The sequence below is a fragment of the Lynx canadensis genome, chromosome C1 (assembly GCF_007474595.2).
Source record: "Lynx canadensis isolate LIC74 chromosome C1, mLynCan4.pri.v2, whole genome shotgun sequence".
Lineage (NCBI taxonomy): Eukaryota > Metazoa > Chordata > Mammalia > Carnivora > Felidae > Lynx > Lynx canadensis.
The window spans coordinates 18601820-18623982 of NC_044310.1; the positions used below are offsets into that span (position 1 = coordinate 18601820).

A 22163-nucleotide genomic window follows, 5' to 3' on the forward strand; every position below is an offset into this window, starting at 1 on the left:
TTCCCCTTTTGTTCGTCCACAGGACATTTTAGTTGCAACCTCTGAATCAGGAAATGTAACTTCACTCAGCTTCATAGAGCAATCAAGGAAGCAATAACGTAACACATGTTCATTTGGGGGGTATGCCCACGCTAATTCAGCGACTGCTATCTTCCATCAAGCACTGGTGTCTTTTTAGGAGAGGAAGACACTTGTAATTGATTCAAAAGTACTGCTTGTCTCATCCCACACTTGTGGTACTCAGTCTCCGTATGTTTTTTCACACCCCCCTCCACCATACCCAACCCCAAATTCTTTTCTGCAAGTTGTGCAGTACGCTCTCTTTGGATCATTTATTCAAACCCAGTTGCCTGTGTCCTTCCGCCTGTCATTAAAACAACACAGACGTTTAGTCTTCTTTTTCGGTATTGGCTGGGTCCTGCTGGCATTGGTATTGTACTCCTGCATTTTCATCATCTCAACTCTTAGAAAACATGGTCACAATATTCACAAAGTTAAAAATTAAACTAGCATTAACTCCACCCAAAGCGCAACGGTTACGTGGACTATGAAGGCGCATGATTAGAATTTAAGTTGCTCTGAGAAAATGCCACAATAGATACATTATGGTCAACCACAAATCATGGCTGCCAGTGTCAGTGGTCAACATAAGGCAGATAATCACCCTATTCATTTGTCACTAAAAATGATGTTGTCTTCCTTTTTGGGGGGAGGGGACATAATATGGGTTTTGTATCTCTTCCTATCCCCCAATCTCTGGCACTCTTTGCTGAAAACCTGGGCTTGTTAGATCCAGGAAGGGTTTCTTGGAACGTGGGATTTTCAAGGACAGTCCCAATCTGGTATGGTTGGTCACCAAATATAAAGTTGATTACTCTCCCATTTTCATGATTGAGGGCTTGTCTAGTATTTTCAGACCTGCTATTTTGACACTAGCAAATTATATTTAGCTAGAGTTTCTGGAAGTGTAGTCTAAGGCAAATAAAATAAAAATGGTTAACCAGATCTTTCAGGCAATAGTTTTTTGGAAGTTTTGTTTAGGTTAATCTGGTTTGTCTTGAACTTTGCATTATTTCTTACAGCTGCTCCTAAGTTTCTTTCTTTAACTACAGGACCAGTTCTGAGACTGGTTGGCAAGGCCACGTTGGCCATTCCCCAACATCCAGCTGCACTGGCTTTTCCGATTTCTAATAGCTCCATTGTACCTACAAAGGACAAAAACAAGCACTCATTCTACAACGTATCCAAAAAAGGCTAAGAATGACAAATTAAGCATGTGCTTTATTATAAAAGCCATATAAAGATGCTTACTTATGTTTATAAAATATTTGACAATCATGTTAACCCCAGTAAATGTAAAAAAGGGTGGAGGGAGAAAACATCGAGAAAGGAAAAGTTGATTAAAAAGCTCCTGTGGGGGTGCCAAGGCGGCTCAGTTGGTTAAGCTTCCGACTTCCACCCAGGTTGTGATCTTGAGGTCTGTGAGTTCCAGCCCCACATGGGTCTCTGCACTGACAGCTCAGAGCCTGGAGCCTGCTTCAGATTCTGCCTCTCCCTCTCCCTCTGCCCCTCCCCTGCTCATGCTCTGTCTCTCTCTCTCAAAAATAAATAAACATTACCAAAAAAGTTTCTATTAAGAACTGCCTGCAGTGGAATCCTCCACTCGGAGCCATTTAACAGTCACAATTAATCTTTAGTCCTAAGGGGTAAGAGCAATGTCCTTTAAAAATACGCTATGGATTGTATTGTACAGTTTTGCCTACTAATCAGCTAATGCCCCCACCCCCACCCCCCGCAAAACACAAAGCTACATTGCATGCATCAAAGGAAATCAAAGAAATTAAAGGACACAACAACCTTGGTTCCCAGCTTCCTCATACACTGTAGCCCCACATGTAAAAAAGGTGAACTTTGCGCCCCTCTTGACGACAAATGACCCGCGCAACCTTTAACTTAAGCAAAACGGGGTTCTGCTCTGCGACCTCTTGCTGGATTTCTTCCTCCAACCACTGCATTCTTTCGGGTACACCCTAGGGTATCGTATTATACCCTAAGCCATAGTACTGTTGCCCCCGAGTGATCCCATAGTAACACAACCCTCCCGCAGGACCGGACCTGCTGCGAGAACTCCACCCGCTCAGCGAGTAAGACCACGAGTGGCGCCCGTTCTTTTTCTGGTGGCGCCTTCTGGACCGGGACCTGCTCCTCCTCTGGGGCGGCTCCGACTCCGGGAGAACCTCTAGCTAGAGCCGATGGAGCAAGACCAAGAGCTTCTTGGGAGAAGAGCAGGCGAGCCAGGCCACAAGTGGTTCTTGTAATCAAGACTTCATTGCTTCCTGCTTTTGAAAAGGGTCACTTCCCCCAAACCGGTATTAACAGCGGCTCTAACCTAGATGACTCCCCTCTCCCCAACGGGATATTTGGCAGTCTTGAGACATTTTTGGCTGTCACAACAGCAGGAATAACCCCGGCATCCTGTGGGCAGAGGTCAGGGATGCAGATAAACACCCTACAGTATACAGGACAAGCCCCCATATACAAAATTATCAGGCCCCAAATGTCAGCAGTGGCTTGGCTGAGAAACCCGGCCTTAAGGCAAAGGGTGGGGGCGGGGAGGGGGGTGGTGGAGGCCAAGCACCAGAAGAGGGTCAGCATGCAGATTTGGACTGCACAGTACACCACGCCCTCACCTGGGTAGTCCCTGCCTCCTGGGACTGAGCCCGCCCCTTCTGGAGGCGGAGCTACAATGAGGGCCGGGTCAGGCACTGAGAAAATAAGACTTAAAAACCTAGAACTCGGGCATTCCTGGGTAGCTCACTGGGTTGAGCCTCTTCTTGATTTCGTCTCAGGTCTTGATTCTTGGGTTGTGGGTTCAAGTCCCCCATCCGGCTCGGTGCTGAGCATGACACCTGCTTGGGATTCTCTCTCTCTCTCTCTCTCTCTCTCTCTCTTTGTTTGCCCCTTCCCCCACTCTCTCTCTAAAATAACCAAATAAAAAGAAAGAAACAAACACCCTCAACAACTTAAAGCTGGGGCGGGGGCTGCAAACCCAGAGCCACTCTTTGCCCCACGCGGACCGGCACTTTTTCCCGCCACCCCAGGCCTGAGATAACTGCAGGGCCCTCCGCAGCCCTCGAAAATTTACCACCTCACACAGGACAGATACAGGGCCCAACAGACGCCTCCCTTTTCGGAAAGCTGAAGACCAAGGGCGACTTTTCACACCTCTGCCGGGAAGGCGTACTCAGGCTAGCCCGCCCATCTTCGAAACGCCACGAGCGCCCGGAGCACCAGCCCACTTTGGCGCGGGGCACCCGTTCCCGCCGGCCCTCCGTCTGCCCTTTCCCCTCCCTCCCCGCGCCGCCCCCTCCGCCCCAGTCTCCGCATGCGCGACCGAGCCCCGGGGGGCGGTGCTGCTTCATCCGGGTACCCGGCGGCGGGTGGCTGTTTTGTTTTCTTGGCTGCAAACTAGGGGAAAGTGAGGCGGCCGCGCGCGGCGTGACACCTGGCTCGGGACTCACTGCACTGGAGGGGCTGGCCGTAAGTGCCGGGCGGGAGTGGGGGAGGGGGTCGCCGCCACAGGCCGGAGAGGGCTCGGGCCCGGGCCCGTCTGCCCGGCCGGTGCCGACCGAGTCATCGCCTCCACCCTCTGGGAGGCTGCGGGCTCGGGTTGTGCCTCCCTGGACCCTTCCCGGACGCTTCCTCCGTCCGGCTGCCGGACCGCGCCCCTCCCCGGGACGTCGCGGGGTCCCTCCGGCGTCTCCGCGGTCCCCTCCTTTAGGGTTGGAGAAACAGCCCCCGAGAGGGAGTGTCACCGGCGGGTTCACGCGGCAGGGGGTGGCCGAGCTAGAACGAGTTCCCACATCCTCCCAGCCCGTGTCCACTGCGGACCGTGAATCCCGAGCCTGGGGGCGGGGTTTGTGCGGCAGTGTGACGGTAATAAACTTGAGAAAAGTGGACTCGGATGGGCTCGGGGCGGGGACATTGAGACCAACCGAAACTAACACAAACTGGATTGCTCTTCCTCCCAGGGAAAAACAAAGGTGAATGGTCAAAACTGGGCTTGTCTTAAAAACATATTAGTATTGGTTACAATCTCAGTTTTTAATATTTAATGCTTAAAAGGGATGTTACGATTGGACTCATTGCTCTTTTTTAGAATGTCATGTTTTTGGACAATCAGGATTGCTGGCTACAAGAGTAGTTGAACAGACGGGTTCAGAGTCGCTGGTAGGAGTTTGGGTGTGTCTTGATAATTAGCAAGTTATACGTAATTCAGGCTTTTTCATGCTCTGAAATAGAGATAATCAGGATGGGTTTTAGGCCAGGTCTGCCTAGGTCTGCTCGCAGGAATGGTTTTATGTAATTTGTTAGGTCGGGATTCATCACAGCGGATGTTTTCGTGTCTGAATTAGTATTAACTTCAATTTTGTGCTTTCTTTTCGCTGGAAAACATCTGTTAGAATCAGAAACAGATATTAAAATGAAATTGGTGTTCTTTACTGGAAGTGACACTAACACAAAGGGTTGGAGAAGGAAAAAATAATGAAGTGAAAGGACGGGATGTGAGTAGAAGACCCATAGGGCAGTGTTTAACTTCTTAATCTGAGTAGAAACACATGTCCTATGATAAAATGTGAAAATTACTAATACAAGTATTTTTTCATCTAACTGCATGCTTTACGTCAGCCAAAGTCTATCATTGTCTCTCCATTATGTTAGTGCCCCTGGATTGTAAATGTTAAAATCACATAATAACTTAGTTTGGAATTAAAATTAATCATCGTTATAAATTTTTTCAATATTTGGATACCCACCTTTGTTCCTAGTTCTTAAATATACCAAAACCGTCTTTTAAATTAAAAAAATAATAAGCTAAATGAATCTAAATTTTGTTTTCCAAAGTTTTGATGTGGAAATTCATCAAAAATTAAATATTCTGAAGAAGTATATGTAGCCAAAATAAAGTCTTTCACTTTTATTCAGTTATCCCTGAACTGTTAATTGTCTTCTAGGAACAGAAGTCATGTTTGAAGCAAGTAAATAGAAGTACTTTATTTAGTTGATTTTTCTGTTTGTTTTTTTAAGTGACTTGAAAAAATGTCTGGATTTCTAGAAGGCTTGAGATGCTCAGAATGCATTGACTGGGGGGAAAAGCGCAATACTATTGCTTCCATTGCTGCTGGTGTTCTAGTAAGTGTCATTGGTAATTTGGCCATTCGTTATTTTGTTTGTTTTTATGTGTTTTGAATTCTGTATGAGGTTTTTAAATAAGTACTATTCATTTTATCTTTGACCACTAAATTTGTTTTAACAAATGTTGATGTTTTGTTTATGCGGGGGTTGAGTTATTCCATTTTAAGAGTTGACCTTATGGTTTGATAGTGATTAGTAGAATGGTTGGTTTTCTTTAAATGCATGGTATATAAGACAGTAATGGTTTCTACATTTATTCATTATATGAGTGTAATGCCTCCTTTTTGTCAGTACATTAAGTAACCAGAAAGTGTTTAAGAAAGAAACAGGTCAAAACCAGTGGAGAGAGATGGTTGCACTTTTTTCATAATCCAGAGTTAACTTTCTTCTCAATCTCATTGAAAAACAAAAACCAAACCGGAAACTCATTCAAGTGTATTGCCGAGAAGTAATCTATAGTGTAAAATTTTTATTTACATTGCAGATCCCTCAAGGCATCTGATATTTGTGTTTTATGCTCTTATGTGGTCATGTGCTCTAAATAATGGATTTTAAATAAACAAACAAAAATCTAAGTTTAGGGACTCCTGGCTGGCTCAGTCAGTGGAGCATGTGACTGTTGGTCTCAGGGTTTAAGTTCAGGCCCCACACTGGGTGTTAAGATTACTTAAAAATAAATCTTGAAAAAAGAAAATCCGAGTTCAAATATCTCCTCTTTGCCTAGTCTCTGACATTTATAATTTATGAAAAATGATTACCCTATATTTTTCCAAAGTAACAGTAAAGTATAAAACTACTGTAGAGGGGCACCTGGCTGGCTTAGTCCGTAGAGCATGGGATTCTTGATCTCGGGGTTGTGAGTTCAAGCCCCACATTGGGCATAGAGATTATTTAAAAATAAAATCTTAAAAAAAAAAAAAAACTACTGTAGAAATTCTGCTCTTACAAACATCCAAAAAAAAAAAAAAAACTTTACATTTTAGTTTACGAAGAAAATATCTTGAATAAAAGCATTGAGATGAGGGTAGAAAAATGAAAGAGGTACTCGGGCTAGCCGGTAAAAATGTCATTAATAGAGTATGGAGCTGTCTGTAACCTGATAAAAATAATTTGATTAGCCTAAATTAGTTATTTTTAAAGAATTGCCAGAAGATGGAGTTCCCAGAGCTAACTGGGTCATGATTGGGAATGGGGGTAGGGTACGGTGTTATTTTCAAAACTTTCTCAGTTACTTACCAGAATTTGGTTAATATTTTACTCTTAAGTTTGTGGTTAGCTAATATTTGTGTAGTTTTAATGTTTTTCCTTATGTATTGGCCCCTGATAATATCCAGAACCAAATTCAATTAAGATAAATGATAACTTCGTGTTTAAATTGAATTTAACCTCACACGTAAAAGCATCCATACACCGCACTATAATGCATCAAACGGAAAAGCGAACTGCGGGGCCCTTAACCTATCTCACGACACCAAGAGGACAGCTCAAATGCTGCCAACAATCACTATTCCCCATATTGTTTTGAATAATTTTTTTTTGTCTTCAGTGATAACATCTTTCTGGAAGCTTATAACATCAGCCACAAGCCACTCCTTCTGTCGATTGGCATGTGAATCACTTTTTTCCTTTCTCCTGCCATGAGATTATTACAATTTATTTCCAGTTCACATAATAAGATGACAGACTTTATTACAACAATATAAAATAATGACCAAAGTGGGCTTAGAAAAGAAGTTCGTGTTACTCGGTAATTGCTGGCCGACTTAAGGGTATCAAATATTTCCTCAGGGGTTAAGCCACGTGCACATTATATGCGAGAAACTGCCGGAACATTTAAGAAAATTTTGAAATTCATCCGAAGGGGTCTCTTAGATACTTTGCTTTCTTTTTAGCTAGTAAGATAGGAAGTTACTGTAATTTCTCACTAGTGTCACATTTTTTGTGTGTGTCTGCTTTAGTTTTTTACAGGCTGGTGGATTATCATAGATGCAGCTGTCATTTACCCCACCATGGAAGAATTCAACCACTCGTACCACGCCTGTGGTGTCATAGCAACCATAGCCTTCCTCATGTGAGTGTCACTGTCCACACTACTTACGTAGATCGCCACAAAATAAAAATGTCTTACATGTAGTCGAGTAGAGTTCATATTTTTAAATGTCATCAACGTATTGGACATGAATTAAAAGTCAACTCGCAGAGGAGGACTTACAAAGAAAAGCAGCCGTTCTCTTTCCTCTTCTCCCTTCCACCTCTCCTCTTCCACTGCCACCCCCAGCTTCTCTCCTCTCTCCTCTTCCTTCTGTACTGCTAATGTTTGTGACTTTACGTTTAGGTCAGAAACCGTATCCTTTGTCTAAGCGTTTGTTTATTCACTCAGCCAACAAATATTCTTTAAGCTTTTATGTTCCAGCCTCTGCTCTAGGTATAGGAAATACAGCAGTGAATAAAACAGGAGGAAATCCATGCATTTATGGAATTTATACTCAAATGAACGAGGCAGAGAGTAACCAAGGAGAAATAAATTGTATATATAGCCTGTGAGATACCAGGAAGTGCTACAGAGAAGGCAGATAGATGTCAGCAAGGGTACAGAAATTTTCAGTAGAGTCAAGGAAGGCCTTATGAAGAAGGCACTTTCATAGGAAAGACTTGAAGAAATGAAGGAGGTGATTGTGGGGCTGTATGAGAGAGGATCATTCCAGTCCTATGGAATAGCAAGGACAGAGGCTCCATGGCAAGGAGACCAGGGTGGCTGGAGTAAAGGGTCAAGGTCATAAAAGCCAGAGAAAACTGAGGAGACTAAAGAGGCATGAGAACAAAATGTGTTTCATGATTCTGCTCTTTTGCTGTTAAGAGCATTATTGGGCCAACTGGGGAACTTGAATGACGTCTGAAGATTAGATGGTGGTAATGCATCGTTAGTATCCCAGTTTCAAGGCTTGTATTGTTCTCTGAAACTGTCTTGTTTGTAGGAAACACATACACATTTCTAGGGTGATGGGGCATCAGGTTGGCAACTTTCAAAATTTACTTGAACTGTACTTGACATCTTTTGTGTAAGTTTGAGATTATATGTGAAATTAGTAATGCCAGAGAGCAAATGGAGATTGTTCATTTCAGAATGTGCCTGATAGTGGAGACTGACATGGCAGGGGCGTGACTGTTTGACAGAGGGCTAGAAAGTTTATTGAGATGGCTCAGCAAGGAGAAAAACAAGAGCAAAGTACCACTAACCCAAGAACATCTGCATTTTTAAAAAACACTAAGCTTGTTTGGGGCGCCTGGGTGTCTCAATAGGTTAAGCGTCCAACTTTGGCTCAGGTCACGATCTCATGGTTGGTAGGTTCGAGCCCCCCGTTGGGCTCTGTGCTGACAGCTCAGAGCCTGGAGCCTGCTTCAGATACTCCCTCTCTTTTTCTGTCCCTCACCTGCTTGTGCGTTCTCTCTCTCTCTCTCTCTCTCTCTTTTCCTCTCTAAAAAATAAGTAAAACATTTTTAAAAATTTTTATTAAAAAAAAATCCTATGCTTGTTTTAAAATGTACTTATTTTGTGTACCAGATAATGTGGTTGATAATAGAGATCACTGAGTATAATTATGAGTATTTTGATCATTCTAAAACTTAGATTTGAATGAATAATTATGACTTCATATTATTATTTAAAAAATTAGGGTTCACATAGTCAACACATTTATTGGGCACCTGCTATGTGCCAAGCCCTGTGCCAGGCACTGAGAATAAAAATGGGAAACAAGGTAGACACAGTCCTTGCCCTCATGAAGCTTACATTCTAGTGGTAGACACACACACACACACACACACACACACACACACGCACACACGAGTGGAGAGATATATAGATATACACACAGATAATAGTGTGTATAAAATTTTATAACTTCTTAACTTGATATATTGTTAACATTGTCCTGTGATGTTTAAATTTTTGAACAATTACTTCTAAAGAAAGCCAGGTTATCTCGATTTAGAGTGGTTCTGTGTGAGGGGCGCCTGGGTGGCGCAGTCGGTTAAGCGTCCGACTTCAGCCAGGTCACGATCTCGCGGTCTGTGAGTTCGAGCCCCGCGTCGGGCTCTGGGCTGATGGCTCAGAGCCTGGAGCCTGTTTCCGATTCTGTGTCTCCCTCTCTCTCTGCCCCTCCCCCGTTCATGCTCTGTCTCTCTCTGTCCCAAAAATAAATAAATGTTGGAAAAAAAAAAAAAAATTTAGAGTGGTTCTGTGTGAAAGTTAACGGAAGATTTCCTGTTTGGAACGTGTATCGGGCTAAAAAAAACCCAACATTTTACCACTTGAATCCCTTTGATAATGTCTTCAGAGCAAAAAGCTGTTGTTTTGCTTGAAGTATAATTATTTCTCCAAACATTGGACCTTAGTACAGAATTATCATCGAAAAAACCCCTCATTCCTAAGCCAATTTTAAGTACTTTGGGGTTGTCTAGGGACCATGCTCTCTCTGTTTTGTCAGCATGCATGTTACAGGTGGCGTTTGCACAAATGGAAAGCTAGATAGATCCAAAGCTAAAGATGGTTCCATCTTAGCAAGATCATTTTGAGGATTTCACTCTCAAACTTTAACAAATGAGACATAATTTTGAAAACGTCACTCTCAAATGTTAGTAAGCGTCAGAATCACCTGAAGGACTTGTGAAAACTCAAATTGCTGGGCCCCTTGCCCAGAGTTTCTGCCTCAGTAAGTCTAGGGTGGGGCTGGGGAATTTTCTCTGTAATCAGTTCCTGGGTGATGTTAATTCTGCTGGTCTGGCGGCTGTCACCACTGCTTAGACGGTATCTGCTTCAAGGGACTTGCTTCAGTTTACATGAGCCCATTACTCAAGACTCATGAGGCCTCACCTTGCATTTGAGGCACTCTAGCTTATCGGCTCTGGTGATTTGATGTCGTGGGTAGTTTCCTCTTGGAGTCAAAGACCGTGATATCTTGGCTTTATTTTATTCACACAGGATTAATGCAGTATCAAATGGACAAGTCCGAGGTGATAGTTACAGTGAAGGTTGCCTGGGTCAAACAGGTAAATAGGTGTAAACGACATCTTACCGTATACATCCTTAAAAGTGAGAATTCTACATGGAAGGACCACTCGTCTAACCCCTTCACATCAGAAATAGGATGGAGGTCTGTCTAGAACAGAGGTTATAGGTTTCAAGGCATAAGGTACAAGGCACATTTAATCGAAGTCGGCTGTATAGTATAGTGTACACAGTCTTGAGTATATAACCCCATGCAATAATATGTACCACGGACGGTAAAAGACAATAGCTAATAAAAGAATCCATGTGCAAAATTGAACTTCTGGTACTTTAAGCTATACCATATAAATTATTTTCTTCTCTTTTTTGCCAGCCTCACTTGATTGGATTGGCATTTTTGAAATAGTTTAGAATCATAGTATTTGGGGTGTGTTTTGAAATACACAACATAAATTGTACCATCTTAACCATTTTTAAGTATACAGTTCAGTAGTCGTAAATGCATTCACATCATTGTGTAATGAACTCTTTGCATCTTGCAAAACGGAGTAGAGTAATAGAATTTTGGTGCTTAGGTTCACCCACTCCCTTCCCTCTCCACTGAGACTCCTGGGCCGCGCACCCAAGGGAGGCCAAATTCAGCATGCGTGTGGGTCGGCTTCCTCAAGAGTCCGGTATACGCAAAGACATGGGGGGCACATTTAGTAAGCAATTTAAATGGTAAACAAAATATTACATCCATACAAAAAGGAAACCTACAAATAAATACATTTAGGCAAAATTCAGGTGACTTTTTTTCTTTTTCTTTTTTTAATGAAACAGGAGAAGCTGCAGGAGTCAGCTCCGATCTACACTCTCAGACTCTCTGGTTCACTGTCTCTGCAGATGAACTTAAGTAGCAGAGATACAGGAGCCCTGACCTGCCATAACCGTGAACTGTAAACGAACAGACAGATGTTAGCGGCCAGCGCTGATACTGCTAAGCCAGTGATAGCTAGAGCCAGGACTAGAATGTGGCCCTCGCATCTCTGACTAACATTGGTTAGCTAGCACAGCTCGGGGGGCCAGAGTCCGTTGTATTTAATACCATATCTAAAACTGTCAGCTTATTATTTTCATAATGCTCTTATGTTTTGGAGATGAAATCAGAAATTAAATACAGCATTCTATTTGCTTTGCTGTATGGAAGACGGCAGTGTTTTTATTAAAATGTACTCGTGCCAATTAAAGTCATGTCAGTTCATCTAAGGGCTGTTTATTTTATAGCAAATCTTCATAAATATTATATAAATGTGATTTAAACCTTGTTTGTCCTCCTCTATTAACATAATTTTAATGTAGCTTTCCTAAGCGCCAGTCACAGTAAGTTTGAATTTATTTTGCTGCCTGACTTACCTATTCATCTATCACTGAATATGAATTTTTTGCTCAGTATACACATGTTATTGCCTCAAAGTTCTCTTGGAGGAGTCTAAATTTTGGAGTACAATTTCTAAAAATATATGGAGAATGAGCCTGTAAATATGAAACATATTTTGTGAGATTTTTATAGGATGGTTGAGGAGTTTTTCTCAGTATTCATATTTAAGGAGATTAATTATAGGCACTTAGAATACAGACCAGCCAACAGGAAGAAGGCCAACGTCTGCACTGATGAAAGATACTCAGCACATCTTTCATTCTTATTTTAGATTTTAAATGGCAATGATACATTTTTTCTGTTTTGGTTTTTGCTTTCCTTTTGAAAAGTTGTTTGAACTGACTGCTGCCACATGAGAAACAATTCTGGTAAAATGTTATTTCTTTTAAGGTGCTCGCATCTGGCTGTTCATTGGTTTCATGCTGGCCTTTGGGTCTCTGATTGCATCTATGTGGATTCTCTTTGGAGGTTATGTTGCTAAAGGTAAGAGAAAATAGTTTACATTTTACTTCAGTGGATTACTGAAGTTGTGCATTAAAGTTGGTTATTTTATTTGTTTATTTTGAGAGAGAGTGAGCGTGCACGGGGGAGGGGCAGAGAGCTAAGGGAGAGAGAGAATCCCAAGCAGGCTCTGTGTTGTCAGCTTGGAGCCGGACCCAGGGCTCAGTCTCACAGACCATGAGATGTAAGATCATGACTTGAGTCGAAACCAAGAGTTGGACGCTTAACCGACTGAGCCACCTAGGCGCCTCAAAAGTTGGGTTTTTTATTTTTATTTGTATTTATTTATTTTTTTGTAAGTTTATTTATTCCAAGAGAGAGAGAGACAGAGAGACACAGAACAAGCTGGGGAGGGGCAGAGAGAGAGAAATACAGAGGATCCAAAGCGGGCTCTGTCCTGACAACAGAGAGCCCAATGTGGGGCTTGAACTCATGAACCAGAAGATCATGACCTGGCCGAAGTTGGAGGCTTAACCGACTGAGCCACCCGGACACCCCAGGTTATTTTAGAATAAAGCTTTTTTTTTTTTTTTTTTTTTTTTTAATCTAGATGGGTCAGCTGCTAGCATTTATGCCTGGGAACTCCCTTCACCCTATCAGTATTTTGTTCATTTGGTATGTTTTTGGTATTCCTTTCTTCTGGTTTTTTTTTTTTTTTTTCCTTTGAATAGAGCCTAGAAGTAATGGGACACAGCTCCAAACCTTGCTTCTCGTTGGCTTCCAAAAACCTCAAAAGCAGAATATATATGTTCTCAAGCTATTTGGCAAGTTTTGACTTGATGAATGATATCTATGCAAAGCTCTAACATCCTGTAATTAAAATGTATTGAGGTTAGCCTCCCTGGTACTATGACATCATCTCCTTCTAGATAGAAAGTAAATGAGCACTTAATGTGCAAGTATCAGGCCACTTTAAAGCAAGGCCTACAGGAAAAGGCCTGCTCTTAGATCCCTGGTTGAAATTTCACCTTGAGGGACCCCGGAAAAATACGAAAATCCCTTAATGTTCCAGGTAAAATTGACTATGCTTCTCACAGTAAAAATATGGTATTAATGATTTGCAAAAACTGGACCAGCAGAGATCTAAACTAGCCCATATTTTAACCCTTTATTTCTTTGAACAAAATGTAATTCTTGGATTAAAATCGTGGGTTTCCTGAATTTTTAGGAAGATCTTTTAAGTCTTATAGACAGGAATGATAGTCTTTTTTAAATATGTATGTTTTTTGTTGCTCATGTAAGTTATTACTCAAACCGTGTTACCAAAAATGTAGAAAAGAAAAAAAACAACTATAGCAGACTATAATAACGTACTGCTCTGAAATGTTTTGGTGTATTTCCTTTGGTCTCTTCTGTGTTTTTGTGTAGTTATAATCATACTATAAATAAAGTTTCGAACACAGGCTTCTGCATTTTACATGATACCTTAAGTAGTTCTCTTGCTGCTACAAAATCTTTTATCACCATATTTTAAAAACAAAAATGTTACTTTTTTATCTGAATTCCATGATACTTGTTTATTGTAGAATACTGAAAACATAAAAGAGCCTAAAGAAGTAAATAATGTTATTTGTAATTCTTCTTTCCTGGATATAGCTGTTATTAATACAGAGCCCCTTTTTGTAGGAAAGTGTTTATCTCCTAGAGTTTTTAGTGATTTTTTTTTCCTAAAGGCTTCTGGAGTCAAGTTATGCTTTGAGAATTATTATCAGGAGATGTGTAATTTTATAAGTTGCCTTTCTGTAGGATCTTTATGAGCCATTGTTACCACTAATAGGGAATATTTAATGTGGCCTTGTAGTAGTGAAGGCCTATGCAAACCAGCTGTTACGGTAATCAGATTAAGTTAAAACTATTCTGAGAAAAAGTTGATAATTTATCTATTCATCACACCTTGGCTCCAGTAGTAGAAACTTAGGAGAATTTCAACTTCAGTGTGGGATAAATTGGAACAAATGTTCCCCTGGCAGTCACTAGTGGCTACTCTGTCCCTCCAAATGTTTAGGCCAAAAACTGGGTGATTAAGGCCTGTCAAAGATGATACCTCTTGTTCTCTCTCACCCCACATCAGTCCATCAGCAAATCCTATTGATTCTGCTGTTAAAATATATCCTGAATCCCACCACTGTATTTTTATGGATTTTATTTTTAAGTAATCTCTACACCCAGTGTAGGGCTTGAACTCACCACCCCGAGAAGAAGAGTTGCACGCTCTACTGACTGAGCCGGCCAGGCGCCCCCTGAATCCCACCACTTTTTACCATCTCCATTACTGCCACCCTCATTCAGTCCCTTGTAGTCTCTTGTCCGACTTCCTGAAATAGCTTCCTCTTTGGTCTCTGTTTCTCCCCTTACCCTTTTACTCTCCCATCCCCTCAGCACAGCAGCCAGAGGAATCCTCTTAAAATATGTCAGCTCATGTTACTTTTCTGCTCAGACCCTCCATTGGCTTCTCATCTCCCTCAGAATGAAAACCAGAGCCCTCACCATGACTGCAGAGCTCTACAGGATCTTCACACACACACACACACACGCACGCACACGCACGCACACACACTCACGCCCAGTTCGCCCCTCGTACTTTTCTGATCTGTCTCCTGCTTTTCTCTCTTTTGCACACATGACCATTCCTCTCATGTGCCCATATGTTCCCACCTCCAGGTGTTTGTGCCCTCTGTTCTGCTGCTTCTGCATGGTCCCTACCCTCACATCCTCCCTGACCTTATGCCAGTGTCACCTTCTTGTGAGCTCTTCCTGGCCACCTGTAGAAAATACCATCATTCAAGGGGCAGCTGGGGGCACCTGGGTGGCTCAGTTGGTTAAGTGTCCAACTCTTGATTTCGGCTCTACTCATGATCTCACAGTTTGTGGGATCAAGCCCCACATCGGGCTCTGTGTGGACAGCAGGGAGCCTGCTTGGGATTCTCTCTCTCCCTCTCACTCTGCCCCTCCCCCACTCATGTGCTCTCTCCCTCTCAAAATAAAAAAAATAAACATTTTTTTTAAATGGCATCATTCACTACACTTCTCTCACCTTTTCCCACTTCATTTGTTTCTCCTTATTTTCTACATTGTTTAGCTTCATGAAGATGAAAAATATTTTGCCTGTTTTATTTACTGCCATATTCTCAGCACATAACGATGCTGAACATAATATGCACTTGCTAGATATTTGTTAATTGAAGGAATCACTTACTAAACCAGCGCTAGACTCTGTCACACGTATTACATCATTTAATAAATATTCAAACCAACCATGGTTACTAGAAAATTTAATTATGTAAGGCAGGAAAACCGCTGTTCACCAGTATACCAGAAACTAAATGTTTGCAACTATTTTTACAGAAAAAGCCATCGTATATCCTGGAATTGCTGTATTTTTCCAAAATGCCTTCATCTTTTTTGGGTAAGTTTCTTTTGCATTCTTCATCCTATTTTGTTAATTCTTTTTTTATAATTGTTTCTTTTAAGTCACTTACTATATTTAGTTGCTTAAATTTACCCTGTCCAGTGCCCCTCCCCCATGCTATGTCATAACATGTAAAGAATGAGGCTGAGAAAGATATTTTAATACATGAGTTGGTTCGTTGCCAACCTTGGGAACATACACTGGTTTTTTAAACTGCAACCATGTCCCCTTTAATGAAGAACTATGATTTGTGTAGATTTAGTTACGTAACACTATGTTCATTTTATTTTATTTTATTCTTTATTATTTGCCTATGTTTCTTTTCTTTAAAAAGAGTGTTTACATTCTTTTTTTCCAATAATATATATATATACGTGTATATATATATATATATATATATACGTATATATATATACACGTATATATATATATATATATATATATATATATATAATAGAATTTAGAATAAAATTTAGAATAGAATTTAGAATAGAATTTAGTGTTTCATCACTTCCATATAACACCCAGTGCTCATCCTGACAGGTGCCCTCCTTAATAACCCATCACCCATTTAGCCCATCCCCCCACCCAACACCCCTCCAGCAACCCTCAGTTTGTTCTCTGTATTTAAGAGTCTGTTATGGTTTGTCTCCCTCTCTGTTCTTACATTATTTTTGCTTCCCTTACCTTATGTTTATCTGTTTTGTATCTTAAAGTCCTCATGTGAGTGAAGTCATGATATTTGTCTTTCTCTGACTCATTTCGCTTAGCATAAAACCCTCCAGTTCCATCCGCGTAGTTGCCAATGGCAAAATTTCATTCTTTTTGATTGCCGAGTAATACTCCATTGTATATGCATATATACCACATCTTCTTTATCCATTCATCAGGACAATGTTCATGTTAAATCTGTATCTCTAACAGTTGCTTTCAGTGAAAGTCTGCTTAAAACCCTTTCTCCTTGCAATTTTGTTTCCAAGTGCATTTTATAGTTCTTTCTATCCTTGGTGTTACTAGAACTTATGCATGAGATTTGAGGTGTGGAGAAGTCCTAACATTCTTTATCCTTCTGATGCAATGACAAATTAAAAGATTAAAAAATCCCCTAAAAAGGGACACCTGGGTGGCTCAGTCGGTTGAGTGACTGACTTCGGCTCAGGTCATGATCTCACAGCTCGTGAGCTCGAGCCCTGTGTCGGGGTCTGTGCTGACGGCTCGGAGTCTGGAGTCTGCTTCGGATTCTGTGTCTCCCTCTCTCTCTGCCCCTAACCCACTCGCATTCTGTCTCTGTCTCTCTCAAAAATAAATAAACATTTAAAAAATTTTTTAAAAATCCCCTAAAAACCTTAATACGTTTATCAATAATCTTCTTCAATGTTCACTCTTTAGGGAAACTAAGGGTCTGCCCTTTTCCCTGCCCTTAGCCTCCCCAACCCCAGCCCCACCACAGCTTCTCTTTGTCTTCTGCATCGGGGATTCTTAACCATCATACCATGAGTAGGGATCTGAAGATGGGGAACCGCCAGACATTTGTATATGCAAGACACTGGTGTTTCAGCTTGTTTCTGGGAAGAGATCTATGGCTTTCACCAGATATTCCAAGAAGTCCCTAATCCAAAAAAGGTTCAAACACTACTGTATGTTGTAGGACAGTCCATGGTCAGACTTTCCTTCTCTGCTCCTTCCTACCCACCCCCCCAGAAGGGGAAATCGAAGCCCCGTATCTACTTGAACCACTCGTGAAATGCTAATTGTTGCCATTCAGTAACATTCAGCAGTGATATTCAGACTTCTTCCTTCACCAGGAATTCTTGGAATTTTATGAAATCAGTTTGGAAATAAGACAAATGTGAACTTAGGGACGCCTGAATGGCTCAGTTCATTGAGAATCAGACTTCAGCTCAGGTCATGATCTCGCAGCTCATGATTGGAGCCCCTCTCTGCTGTCATCATAGAGCCCACTTCAGATCCTCTGTCCCCCTCTCCCTGCCCCTCCCCTGCTGGTTCTCCCTCCTTCCCCCCCCCCTCAATAAATTAACCTTAAAAAAAAAAAAAGTGTGAACTTAGGAGTGGCAAGAGGCACAACATCTTTGGGTCATTTTTTTTTTTTTTTTTTTTTTTAATTTATTTATTTATTTTTGGGACAGAGAGACAGAGCATGAACGGGGGAGGGGCAGAGAGAGAGGGAGACACAGAATCGGAAACAGGCTCCAGGCCCTGAGCCATCAGCCCAGAGCCCGACGCGGGGCTCGAACTCACGGACCGCGAGATCGTGACCTGGCTGAAGTCGGACGCTTAACCGACTGCGCCACCCAGGCGCCCCTGGGTCATTCTTATAAAACTAGTGGAGAAAACCCAAAGAACAACAACAATAACAAAACAATACAATAATAACAACAATAACAAAATAAACAAACAATAAACAACAATAACAAAAAGTTAAGCCACTGATTTTATGTGGAAAATAATAATGACCAAAGTTCATTGAGCAATTATTATGCACGAGGCACCTTTCTTTTTTTTTTTTTTTTTAATGTTTATTTCTGAGACAGAGACAGAGCATGAGCGGGGGAGGAAGAGAGAGAGAGAGAGACACAGAACCCAAAGCAGGCTCCCGGCTCTGAGCTGTCAGCACAGAGCCCGACGTGGGGCTCAAACTCCCAGACTGTGAGATCATGACGTGAGGCGAAGTCGGTCGCTCAACTGACTGAGCCACCCAGGCGCCCCATGAGGCACCTTTCTTAGTGTTTTACCTGTATGCTCTCAGCCAATCCCTGGCACAGCTCCGGAGGACACCCTGTCATCCCCATGTTATATGTGAGAACAAGCACAGAGAAGGTAGGCTCCTTGTCTGAGATCGTCCGGCTAGAACTGAGGCTGACTCGAGTTCAGGCTCCAGCTACTCGGATGATGACATTTGAAATCTGGGGTGAATTCAGTTGGCATTTTCTCCTTTTGCTGTCCGCAACCGGTTGTTTAGTGTTAGTTCTGTTTCCCTCCTCCCCCGTCCTTTTTTTAGAGTGTAACACTAGACTTCAAAAATGCAGCATGAGTAAACCTCATTCCTCAACGAATGAAATAAAATTTGAGGACGTTTGTTATTTTGTAGGGGAGTGTAGCATGCTTATGAGAAAGACAGCATTGACAGTTAGGATTTCTTGTCATTTCAAGCTGCAGCGCTGAGGCTTGGGCATCTGTAAGGAAGGACCAAGCACCCTGAGCTCGCTACTCCCATATGTCCCCAGCGGTAGAGGTGCCCCGAGAACTAAGTACCCCACAACTTCAGCCAAAGGAAGGCAGCATAAGGGTGCGTAAGAAAAGCTTCCTAGGGAGGGGATTTACTGAGAACCAGCCAGGGAGGGGAAACAGCAGCCGTCTTTATCATTATTTACTCTGGCAGTGATAAAGGATGAAACAGGTTCCACGCTGAGATGCTGCTTGTGGCAGAGAAGTCACTCTGTCACAGCACAGAGGAACAGAGGATTGAGGGGGAAGATTTTCGGGAAATGTGTATCTCTTCCAATGAGAGAAGAAACACTAAGTTCATACAGCAGTTTTCATATGTCACAAAACCTCGGAAACCAGTCATGGACTCGTCCCAAATTACGATAAATTCCTTTTATATGCAACAAGTTTGGTTAGTTTCTCATTTGGTCCTGTTGTCCCTATTAAGTCTAAAAAGGAATTCGGGTTTTTGAAAATACTATAAGCAAAGTGAAATCAAATTCAGCAAATAGGCACTGCTACTAGGATAGTTGTAGCTGATTGCCTACCATTCTGATTCGTAACAGAACAATACTCAGCAACAGCTGAGAAATTACGGTTTCAGAAATCAGACACAGATGTCAGTACCAAAGGTGACCATCTGACAGTGTAGGAGGGACTGGCTTTTGCCCAAGAAACTCTTCAGATTACAATTTACATCTGTTGGGTAGTATTCTGAAGTGTGTCGCATTCAGGCTCTCTGGAGGGTGGAGGCCTCCCTCATCCTAACCAGAAGATAGAGACCAGATCACTTTTTGGAGCACTTAGGAAATCCTTTATAAAGAGAAATTAACATACTTGCGAAAGTGTATAGACCGTTTCCTGGTTGCATTTTTGTTTTCATCAAAAGACGCTCAAGTGTTTATTTTTCTAAGGGTAAACTGATCATTAGGATTGTAGGCTTAACCTTAAGTATACACTGCTAACTGGGAAACAGATGAGAAAACAAAATGAAAACCTCCATATGCCACTGGCGTCTGCTTCCGTCTTCAGTTTCGCCCTCACGCTGGCCCCCCACATCCAAGGCCCAGTGAACCTGCCTCTGAATTGTCTTACACTTGTTCCCTTGTTGTCCATTTCTCCTGTTCGGTCACCACCATCCCGTCCTGAGCAGTTCACATCCCTGATTGGTTCCTCCCTTGAATCCAGTTTTCCTGTGTCACTTTTCCTTCTAAAAACATGGCTCTAATCCTGTCATTTCCCTTGTTAAAATTTTTCAAAACTTGGAGCTGTCTCCAGAAGAACTGAACACTAGCGGCCATCCCGCAAGATTCTGTCCACAGTTCTGTCTTGTTTATCCTGTACGGTATTTTCTGTTTTATTGAGCCGACGGTTCAGAATCAAGAGATTTTTTACATCAAAATCTGAATTTTTGGCTTTTCTTCAAAAACTGGAAGATCTGACGATCCTGAGCCTCGCATGGCAACCATCAGCTGGAGGCGAATAGTTGTTCCTTTCAAGTAGGGGACACAGCTCAGCATAACCCCATTTCAGAAATCGGCCGAGAGGGGGGTCAGTTGCCCCCTGGAGTAGAGCGCACAGGCTGGCACTGCCCTCTTGACTCACTTAAGACTCGGAAAGCCCCTGTGGGCAGTTTGCCACCCTGGTCAATTGGCTTACCAAATCCTGGCCACCTCCATTCCCTCTCTTACCCCTGAAGCTCTAATCTAGCTGTACTGGACTCTTCCTGTTCTGCACCTCAGACACCTTTATGTGTATCTGCAGATCTAGACCTAGACAGGTATCTTCTTATGTGTGTAATTGCCCTCTTGCCCCTCTTAAGTTGAAACCTTGAAGAGAGCTGTAGATAGCTCCCCCCCCCCTCAAACCCTGGATTGTACGTTCTGTGTGTGCGTGTTCCTGACGCCACAGTCTCCTGGGCTTTTCCTCCTGGGCTCTTCCCGAGGCCCCGTGGTCTTTTCTTCCTCTTTGCCTTTTGATCTACTGTTTCCTCTCCTGAAACCTCTTCCTTCATCAAACTAGCTTCTGTCCCTGCAAATCTCCCATTCAGACTCCTGCTTACCCCTCAAAGCCCATCTCAAATATTACTGCCCCTGTAACTCCTTTTCTAACACATTCAGGCTGAATAAATTCTATAGGCTTCTGTGCTCCCTCAACATGTGGTATAAATACCTCCTCCCCCTTCCTCACCTCTCTCGCCATTACCACGCTGTGTCATCAAGAACGTGAACAACTTGAGGGCAGGGACCCTGTATCTTACTCATCTTTGCAGCCCTAGCATCTAACACGTCTACACTCAAGAAAGGTTTGTTGAATGAATATGATAGTATGGTTACCTACTAAACTCTGGTTAACTTTTTAAGAGTGACATATGTCTTCAGCCCCTGGAAGCTAAGGCAGTGGTGGAGTTGGTGGGTAACTGCACATGATCAGTGTCTATTCTGATACGTTCCATGGCTTTTTTCATACAACTCGTCAAGTCTTTGTTGCCAGTTTCCCCCCATTTTCCAAATCTCACATACTCATTTTAGCCCCAAACTCAACTAGGTGTGATGTTTCTGATTTCATTTGCAGGGGACTGGTTTTTAAGTTTGGCCGCACTGAAGACCTATGGCAGTGAAAACCTCCGATTTACTTCTGCGCAGCAGCCCTGCATGGGTTTTTTACTTCTCACTCCCAGTTTTTTGTAATGCCATTTTCTAAGCTCATTTTTGAGTGTGGTCTCAGCTTCAATTTGTGTAATACTAAAATCATGAGAACTTCCTGTGTAAGCAACAAAAATCGATTGTGGTAAGCATTGGATTTACTTATAAAATGTTGAAAATATGCCACATGAGTAACTTTAATTAAGTCTTATCATGGTATAACTTGTAAAAATCAATTACAGAAGAAATTACGGATACATCTCATATGAGCATTTGTCATATCTAAGGTCCAAAACTGTGATTCAAGTGCTCTGAAGATTTAATGTGTCTGTGTAAATGTGGCTTCTTCTGTGTCAGATGTTAAATAAGATATAAACATTTTCATGTTTTTAAATCTACACGGTGGCCAGAATTCTTTCTTGCTATACTTTGTGTTTGGTTTCTACAGTTTTGCCAAAAATTCTGCACACATTTCAGTGTCAGTGGCCACTGAGGGTCTCCCAAGGGGGAGTGAACCTGTTGGAAGAGAAGCTCCTGATTTCAGCCACGAGGCTGCTCAGAAGTGTCCCTTCAGTACCACTGATGGGGGAGGCAGGGGTTGGCAGTCACTCAGCGATGACACATGGTCCTGGCGGGACACCGACAGTCAGTTCGCATCCACCATTGAAGGAAAGAGGAAGAGGATAGAGACTTGACACTAGGCTTTACTCTGGCGACAGGATTTTATGTTGTTGGTTTGACAGTCATTTGGATTCCAAA

At 42.2% G+C, this 22163-nt stretch overlaps 1 protein-coding gene across 2 annotated transcripts; it reads left to right on the forward strand.

Moving 5' to 3' along the window:
* Nucleotides 1-3404: 3404 nt before the first annotated feature.
* TMEM50A (transmembrane protein 50A) lies at nucleotides 3405-21802 on the forward strand. 2 transcript variants are annotated; one of them, XM_030325405.1, is made up of 8 exons: nucleotides 3405-3540; nucleotides 4032-4043; nucleotides 5089-5193; nucleotides 7155-7267; nucleotides 10178-10245; nucleotides 12015-12107; nucleotides 15471-15531; nucleotides 21334-21802. In XM_030325405.1, the coding sequence occupies exons 3-8, from the start codon at nucleotides 5101-5103 to the stop codon at nucleotides 21377-21379; spliced, it is 474 nt and encodes a 157-aa protein (XP_030181265.1). In that variant the 5' UTR covers nucleotides 3405-3540; nucleotides 4032-4043; nucleotides 5089-5100; the 3' UTR covers nucleotides 21380-21802. The 2 variants fall into 2 exon arrangements, with proteins under 2 accessions (XP_030181265.1, XP_030181264.1); XM_030325404.1 differs by lacking the exon at nucleotides 4032-4043 and having other exon boundaries at nucleotides 3406-3540.
* Nucleotides 21803-22163: the final 361 nt, after the last annotated feature.

Coding starts and splice junctions, on each gene's coding strand:
- TMEM50A (XM_030325405.1), top strand. CDS start 5,101: ATGTCTGGATTTCTAGAAGGCTTGAGATGCTCAGAATGCATTGACTGG. Junction 5,194..7,154: donor CCATTGCTGCTGGTGTTCTA/GTAAGTGTCATT, acceptor TGTCTGCTTTAG/TTTTTTACAGGCTGGTGGAT. Junction 15,532..21,333: donor AATGCCTTCATCTTTTTTGG/GTAAGTTTCTTT, acceptor TTTCATTTGCAG/GGGACTGGTTTTTAAGTTTG.